The sequence below is a fragment of the Aquarana catesbeiana genome, linkage group LG03 (genome assembly GCF_042186555.1).
Source record: "Aquarana catesbeiana isolate 2022-GZ linkage group LG03, ASM4218655v1, whole genome shotgun sequence".
NCBI lineage: Eukaryota > Metazoa > Chordata > Amphibia > Anura > Ranidae > Aquarana > Aquarana catesbeiana.
The window spans coordinates 2,568,886-2,578,671 of NC_133326.1; the positions used below are offsets into that span (position 1 = coordinate 2,568,886).

Genomic DNA, 9,786 nt, shown 5'->3' on the forward strand with positions numbered 1-9,786 from the left:
CGGCACCCCGCGGACAGCTCCCTATAGCCGGCACCCCGCGGACAGCTCCCTAAAGCCGGCACCCCCTCCCTATAGCCGGCACCCCGCGGATAGCTCCCTATATCCGGCACCCCCTCCCTATAGCCGGCACCCCGCGGACAGCTCCCTATAGCCGGCACCCCCTCCCTATAGCCGGCACCCCGCGGACAGCTCCCTAATCCTTCTGAGCACACAGAGGTCGGCTCCTCTACCTGCCCCGTACCGATCGTTACTGGCTGCTCTATAATATCGCCTCCTTCCTATAGCAGAGCTCTGTAGACACAAGTCAGCCAGCACAGCACACATCCCATTATCCCCAATAACAATCCCTCCAGCCACACCTATCCCACCCTTCCTGGGCTCCCATTGGCTGCAGGCGAGGCACAGCTCATGAAATATGGATCAGCATGTTGTGGTGTGGAGCTGAGAAGGCTGAAAGCTGCCAATGCTGCTGAGGGAAGAGAAGAGAAGAGAAGAGGAGGGAGGAGAGGAGAGGAGAGGGACTGGCTGAGCCTGAACACTGCACAGGAAGATGCAATATATACAGGACCAGACAGGAAAAGTTATGATGGGGAGAAAGCCAAGCATTGGAGTCTGAGCTAAGAGGATGCCAAGCTCAGCACTCAGCCAACCTCCCCATTCATAGAGGACTAACCTGAGCCCAGAACTTAGCCAACCCTCCCATCCTAGGGGACTAACCTGAGCTCAGGTCCATGCCAACCCTCCCATCCATAGAGGACTAACCTGAGCCCAGCACTCAGCCAACCCTCCCACCCATAGAGGACTGCACACATCCAGAACCAACCTGAGCCCAGGTCCATGCCACTCTCCCATCCATAGAGGACTAACCTGAGCCCAGCACTCAGCCAACCCTCCCATCCATAGAGGACTGCACACATCCAGAACCAACCTGAGCCCAGGTCCATGCCACCCTCCCATCCATAGAGGACTAACCTGAGCCCAGCACTCAGCCAACCCTCCCATCCATAGAGGACTGCACACATCCAGAACCAACCTGAGCCCAGGTCCATGCCACCCTCCCATCCATAGAGGACTAACCTGAGCCCAGCACTCAGCCAACCCTCCCATCCATAGAGGACTGCACACATCCAGAACCAACCTGAGCCCAGGTGCATGCCACCCTCCCATCCATAGAGAACTAACCTGAGTCCAGGTTCATGCCACCTTCCTATCCATAGAGGACTAACCTGAGCCCAGCACTCAGCCAACCCTCCTATCTATAGAGGACTGCACACATCCAGAACGTAGTTGAGCTCAGGTCCATGCCACCCTCCCACTCATAGAGGACTAACCTGAGTCCAGGTTCATGCCACCCTCCTATCCATAGAAGACTAACCTGAGCCCAGCACTCAGCCAACCCTCCCACCCATAGAGGACTGCATACATCCAGAACCAACCTGAGCCCCGGTACATGTCATCCTCTGCCAGGGACTGATGGAGCATGGGCAGCCAGGACCAGGTGGGCTGTCTTCTTCTGCCAGCAACGTCTAAACAGAGCTCCGGCTATTGCCTGTGCTGCCAGGCTGGAGCCAAAGACTCTGGAGGGATATAAGACTGGATATCGGAAAGGAAGAATAATATATGGAAGAATGTATACTGAGAGCCCAGAGATCCAGGGGGGCAACCAGTGAGCCTGGAAATCCAGGTGGGCAACCAGTGAGCCCGGAGATCCAAGAGGACAACTAGTAAGCCTAGAGATCCAGGGGGACAACCAGGGATCCAGGAGGGTACCCATCGAACCTAGATATCCAGGAGGACAGCCATTGAGCTTTGAGATCCAGGGAGACAACCAGTGAGGAAGGACATTTTCTAAGGAATATCCAAGGTAGAGCCACCATCCATCGGGAGCCACGGAGCTGCACTCCATGGATGAAGTCTACAGAAGGCTGCAATATCCTGCTGTGTAAGAAGAGGGGCTGCAGCAGACTGGGGCTGGAGATGGCTGCTGGTGACCTGTGATCAGGATGGATCCACAATCTGGACATTTGCTGGTTTTTCTGCTACTTGTCTCGGCTATAGGATTCTCTCCATCTGGAGCTGCACAGAAAGGTAGGACCGCTCTATATCATCAGGTGTCTGTGGGGGTGACTGTGTTCCTATGGTGGGAACACATTGGGGTCATGGATATTGGGTGTCTATGAAGAGAAGTGGTGAGCAGAATGTGAATAGAGGTGATGATCAGGATGATTGAGCCAGGTTGGGTTCTGATCCATAGCGATCCATAGACATCGGTCATTTCTTGCCATTGCAATCTATGTGTGGGTCATGCCAGTTAACTTTTTAAATATGGTCGTGTCCTTGATCCCACTGTGTGTGGAGACTGACGATCTGAGCTGATGTTGGTTCATCTTGTACTGTTTACCCATGTCTAGTCATTAACTATCTCCTTACCTTGTATACCTGCACCACACATGGTACACCTGCCTCACACATGGTACACCTGCCTCACACTGCCTTACCTACACCTGCACCACACATTGTACACCTGCACCACATTGCCTTACCTTGTACACCTGTACTACACATTGTAGACCTGCACCACACGTTGTACACCTGCACCACACCGCCTTACCTTGTACACCTGCACCACAAATAGCACACCTGCACCACACTGCCTTACCTTTTATTTATGTTACCACACCCTGCACTGTGCCAGGCAGATATCAATCAGACTCTTCATGGGTATGTCAGGTACCCCTGGGTAGATTTGCTGGTAATACTCATCAGCAGTATGTTCTAGTAGTGATATGGGCACCACTGTGTAACTGCAGTGCAGGGTTGTCTCATTGCATTGCCAGCAGCATTGCTTTACTGGTCCTCTTGGCTCCAGAAGGGTTAACCCCCTCCTTTCCACGCTTCTTCCCTGATACACTTAAGGCCATATTTAATTTCTCCTTAGGTCACAGAGGAGGCAGAGCGATAAGAGCCAGTTATGTGTGATAACTGATATTAAACAATTCACATATGAACTCTGAGCTAATGAGTTGCAGGCTTGACTAGTTTAATTTGTGAGAAACATGCGTGGGCTGCAGAGTGAATACATTGATGGAGGTGCTATGAGGACTCCAGGGGGATCTAGGTGACTGAAGAATGAAATCCGCTCTCATGCCAGGGAAGAGCTTCCATAGACTGAATATGTCCTCCATAAGTTGGATCATACATGCCCTGATAGACTGCAACTGCAAAGCAATGCTTGGACTTGTAGTTCCTCATCTGATCTGAAGCCCTTGATATAGGTTATGTTTAGGAAGTTTTAATTTCCTGTAGAACTACAGTTACCAGCCAGCTCTCCTGGGTTGCCGAGTCTATCACATAAGCTGGAGAACCATGCCTTGCAGGTTTCATGTCTCTGCTTCAGGTCAGGCATGGTATTGTAGGTTCAGGTACAAACTCCTGTCAAGGCTGTTCTATGTCCCCAGCCCATAAAACACGCATGTCTAATAAGGATGAATGTGATTTATCAATGCCATTGACACAATGTAGCGTTAGAAACACAAAAACATGCAGCATGGGCGGTGTGTGCGATAATGGCGAGGGATACATGTGGCCGTTCTTCTGGAGAACATCAATATCTGAACATTGTGGGTTCATAATACAAAATATATTACACCAAGTCATTTAATGTCCAGATTAGATCTACAAAGTATGGATATCAAGTCAGTATTACATGAGAAAAATACCAGCATGGCAGCTTGCTGAGACTTGTAGTTCTACACCAGGCAGATCTCCAGGCTGATTCAATGAGTAGTTTGTTAATCTGAAACCATATCCATATTCAATTATATTCTCTTATAAATGGTGGCCTGGCTACAATATACATTATTTCCTTTCAGATAAGTCATAGATGTCAATGTGTTTTATCATCAGTATATTATAAAGGATCCTGTTAATGCAACAGCTAGCTGCACCTACCCAGCAGAACATCAGACCATTCACAGGTCTATCATGCATACACAAAAACGTTTACCGAATGTGTCTCTAGCTGCTACTTGTCTGGACATATTGCTGCAATCATATGCATCCGTCTTCCTCCTTGTAACATTTTATTAAAGGACTAACTAGAGAGGTCAGGGCTCCAACCCTGCTGGGGAGCTCATTGCATAAAGCTTGTTAAACTGCCCGAGATTTGGTGATCAGAAGAAACCTTCATAATAGCCCCTCTGTTCTCCGATATGCCACCATGAGTGGGCACAGAACCCAACACAAACTGCCTCAAGATTCAATGAAAGCATTTGACAATCGACACAATATGCACAATGTGGTCATTAGAAGAGGTAAAAACCACTTGGCCTCACTAAGGGTATGGACAGAGATCAGGGTTCCATAGGTCACTAAGGGTATGGACATAAATCAGAGCTCCATGGGTCACTAAGAGTATGGACAGAGATCAGGGATCCATGGGTCACTAAGGGTATGGACAGAGATCAGGGTTCCATGGGTCACTAAGGGTATGGACAGAGATCAGGGTTCCATGGGTCACTAAGGGTATGGACAGAGATCAGGGTTCCATGGGTCACTAAGGGTATAGACAGAGATCAGGGCTCCATAGGTCACTAAGGGTTTGGACAAAGATCAGGGCTCCATGGATGACTATAGGGTATGGGCAAAGATCAGGGCTCCATGGATGACTACGGGTATGGACAAAGATCAGGGCTCCATGGATGAATAAGGGTATGGACAAAGATCAGAGCTCCATGGATGGCTAAGGTTATGGGCAAAGATCAGGGCTCCATGGGTTACTAAGGGTATGGATAAAGATCAGGGCTCCATGGGTTACTAAGGGTATGGATAAAGATCAGGGCTCCATGGGTTACTAAGGGTATGGATAAAGATCAGGGCTCCATGGGTTACTAAGGGTATGGATAAAGATCAGGGCTCCATGGATGACTAGGATGACTAAGGGTATGGGCAAAGATCAGGGCTTCATAGATCTGGTGGTGAACAGTCAAAGGTAAAAAGATAAAAGAAACACCTAAATCAAAATATACCATTTGGAATGTGATTTCTTTTGGCCTAAGACTCATGATTTCTATCATTTTTATGTAAAAATAACATCAATTACATAGAGAGAGGACTGCATTATAATAACTTTACATGGCAAAGTTGTCCAAAAGTTGATTAGCAGCACGTTAAATGTTTAAGCATATTGCTCATTATTCCCAATTGTGAAGGATTGCTTTGTGGATGAGTCTTGAAGCAATGCAACCTACCTTTCCCAGTGGAGGGATCTAGAGGTATAAGATGTAGCACTTACAGTTTTCAGTATATATAATTGCTATGCCAAATTTTCAGCAGAAGTTCCCATTATTGTGCTTGTACTTTATCCATCACATTGTGAGGAAAGGTTGACAGGACCTTGTGTTGTGCTAGACACTTGAGGATGGACCAATGTCCACAATGCATTGTTAGTTAGATACATGTGCCTTTATAGCCACCCTTATGTTGTTGGTGAGATACCTGTACCTTTATTTTATTTATTTATTTCAGGTACTTATATAGCACCGTCAATTTACGCAGCGCTTTACATATATATATTATACATTCACATCAGTCCCTATACCCTCAAGGAGCTTACAATCTAAGGTCCCTAACTCACATTCATACCTATACTAGGGCCGATTTAGACAGGATCCAATTAACCTACCAGCATGTCTTTGGAGTGTGGGAGGAAACCGGAGTACCTGGAGGAAACCCACGCAGACACAGGGAGAACATGCAAACTCCAGGCAGGTAGCGTCGTGGTCGGGATTCGAACCAGCGACCCTTCTTACTGCTAGGCGAGAGTGCTACCCACTGCGCCACTGTGCCGCCGTCAACATATGTTGCTGGTTAGATACCTATACCTTTATGGTCACGCTTGTGATATTTGTTAGATACCTGTACCTTTATGGTCACCCTTGTGATATTTGTTAGATACCTGTACCTTTATGGCCACCATATGTTGTTGGTTAGATACCTGTACCTTTGTGGTCGCCCTTGTGTTGTTGGTGAGATACCTGTACCTTTATGGTCAACATATGTTGTTGGTTAGATACCTGTACCTTTATGGTCACCCTTGTGATATTTGTTAGATACCTGTACCTTTACGGTCACCGTTGTGATCTTGGTTAGATACCTGTACCTTTATGGCCACCATATGTTGTTGGTTAGATACTGTACCTGTACATTTATGGTCTCCCTTTTGTTAGGTTCACACCAGAAATACTTACCTTAGCTCATGTTCAGTTTGCATAGGTTAACATGTGTTCATGTTTAAAAGGTCATCTGACTAGAATGACAAAATGCGGGTTGATGAACTTTATTCAGTTGGGCACACAAAAATGTGCTCAATGCTCTAGTGTAAATGAGTTCTATAAAAGACAATAGCTTGTCTATGCATTTTCCTGTATTTGAATGTGCGGTGTAAACAAGTCCTTTGGTGGTGCAAAGATCAATGATAATATGCAATGCACTGTACCTACCTATAGAGCTGAGTATGGGGGAGTGGACACACCACCATTGGGGGAGCGGACACACCACCATTGGGGGAGCGGACACACCACCATTGGGGGAGCGGACACACCACCATTGGGGGAGCGGACACACCACCATTGGGGGAGAGGACACACCACCATTGGGGGAGCGGACACACCACCATTGGGGGAGCGGACACACCACCATTGGGGGAGCGGACACACCACCATTGGGGGAATGGACACACCACCATTGGGGGAGCCAACACACCACCATTGGGGGAACGGACACACCACCATTGGGGGAACGGACACACCACCGATGGGGGAGCAGACACACCACCATTGGGGGAGCGGACACACCACCATTGGGGGAGCAGACACACCACCATTGGGGGAGCAGACACACCACCATTGGGGGAGCGGACACACCACCATTGGGGGAACAGACACACCACCATTGGGGGAACAGACACACCACCATTGGGGGAATGGACACACCACCATTGGGGGAACGGACACACCACCATTGCTCTTTGCTCAGAGACTGTTATCTCTGCTCATATGATAGCAGTGAGCAGTGTGTGTGGTTGTTGGGTGTACTAAAGATCAGATCAATAACTCATCTATTGTCTATGAGTAAAGTTATCTTCAAAGCGTTATGTTTAATACATTGATAAAGAAGGGTTAATTAACCCATTAAATACTAGCGGACGTGCCAATCAATTCAACACTGATAGGCTATTAGTTGTGATAGCAGGCTGAAGCGTTTCTATAAATAATGTATAGAGCTGGTTGGTCCTGGCAGATAAACACTCATGCGGTTACAGAAATACAACTGCGAGTCACAAATATCAGCATGTTTGTAGTCGGTGCAAATGAGTGTGCATGGGTTTCTTTCTGATTCCTATAGACATATATTCTGTGTGTGCTGAGATAGAGCGACGATCGAACGTTCAGGGTAATCCATATACAGCATAGCTCTGTACACTCTATACCTTCTATAATCTCTATACTGTCTATAAGCTCTGTACACTCTATACGTTCTATACACTCTATACATTGTATATGTTCTATACACTCTACACATTGTATATGTTCTATACACTCTACACATTGTATATGTTCTATACGTTCTATACATTGTATATGTTCTATACACTCTATACGTTGTATATGTTCTATACACTCTATACACTGTATATGTTCTATACGTTCTATACATTGTATATGTTCTATACGCTCTATACATTGTATATATTCTATATATTCTATACCTTCTATAATCTCTCACCTGTCTATAAGCTCTGTACACTCTATATGTTCTATACACTCTATACATTCTATATGTTCTATACATGCTATACATTGTATATGTTCTATAAGTTCTATACATTGTATATGTTCTATAAATTCTATACATTGTATATGTTCTATACACTCTCTACATTGTATATGTTCTATACGTTCTATATTCTCTATACCGTCTATAAGCTCTGTACACTCTATACGTTCTATACACTCTATACATTGTATATGTTCTATATGCTCTATACATTGTATATGTTCTATACACTCTATACATTGTATATGTTCTATATGTTCTATAATCTCTATACCGTCTATAAGCTCTGTACACCCTATATGTTCTATACGCTCTATACATTATATATGTTCTATAATCTCTATACCATCTATAAGCTCTGTACACTCTATATGCTCTATACATTGTATATGTTCTATAAGCTTTATACACTCTATACATTCTATATGCTCTATACATTTCATAAGTTCTATACTCTATACACTCTATATGCTCTATTCATTCTATATGTTCTATAAGCTCTGTACACTCTATGAGCTCTATACGTTCTATACATTGTATATGTTCTATAAGCTTTATACACTCTATATGCTCTATACATTCTATACACTCTATATGTTTTATAAGCTCTATACTCTATACATTCTATATGCTCTATGCACTCTATCCGTGCTATAACTTCTATGTGCTCTATACATTCTATATGATCTTTACACTCTAGATGGCTCTATTCACGCTATATGTTCTATAGGCACTATATGCTCTATACACTCTATATGCACTATATGCTCTATACGCTGTATAGGCTCTATGCAGTCTCTATCCTCTATACACTCTATATGCTCTTTACACTTAGTATGCTGTTCGTATGCTGTACACTCTATATACTCTATACACTGTATACATCCTATATGCTCTATACACTTGATATTCTCTATATGCTGTATACACTCTATATACCCAATATGCTCTGTACACTATATATGCTTTAAATGCTTGATATGATCTATATACCCTATACGCTCTATATGCTCTATACACTCTATATGCTCTATACACTCTAAATTCTGTTTACCTCTATATACCCTATATCATCTATAAATAGGCTTTAAATTGATGATATGCTGTATACTCTATATTCTCTATTTGCTGTAAACACTCTATATACCCTATATGCTCTATAGACCATATATAGGCTTTAAATGCTTGATATCCTCTATATACTCTATATGATCTATACACTCTATATACCTTATACACTCTATATGCTCTTTACACTCTACATTCTCTATATGCTGTTTACACTCTATATACCCTATATGCTCTATAAAATATATAGGCTTTAAATTGATGATATACTCTATACACTCTATACACGCAATCCACTCTATACACTCTATACACTCTATACACTCTATACACGCTATACACTCTATATACTCTATACACTCTATACAATTTATATGCTCTGTATGCTCCATACACACACCAGCTCTATGTACAGTACAGGTCGGATATCATGGAAGGACAAACCTCTAGAAAGCTCTTCTGGAGAAAAAAATGTGTAACATAGAGAGGAGAGGGAATGATATTTCTGTATATTTCTAGCACTGTGTGAATGATAGAATATAACAGATCAATGAATGAAATGTTTTGGATTAATCATAGAAGAGCAATTAAACAAAATGTAAAAAAATGACAATAAAAAATGTTTGGATGGATAAAAATGTACGCTGTATCGGCCATTTAAGCCAAGGGGTGATGAATAGAGTTGATTCTACAAGTAAAATGCAATTTTCGAAGCTAGAACCATGCGCCTTGTGTGTGTGTATATGTGTGTGTGTAAATGTGTGTGTGTATGTGTGTATATGTGTGTGCGTGTGTGTGTATATGTGTGTGTGTGTGAATATGTGTGTGTGTAAATGTGTGTGTGTGTGTGTATATGTGTGTGCGTGTGTGTGTATATGTGTG

General features: G+C 44.0%; 1 protein-coding gene across 2 annotated transcripts in view; it reads left to right on the forward strand.

The window, feature by feature from the left end:
• Positions 1-419: 419 nt before the first annotated feature.
• The window catches only part of UNC5D (unc-5 netrin receptor D), a 924,160-nt gene continuing 914,793 nt past the window's right edge, over positions 420-9,786 (forward strand). For both annotated transcript variants that reach the window (XM_073618230.1, XM_073618231.1), the window contains exon 1: positions 420-2,088. In XM_073618230.1, coding sequence (XP_073474331.1) covers positions 2,004-2,088 — 85 coding nt within the window. In that variant the 5' untranslated portion in view covers positions 420-2,003. The remainder of the gene's footprint in view (positions 2,089-9,786) is intronic.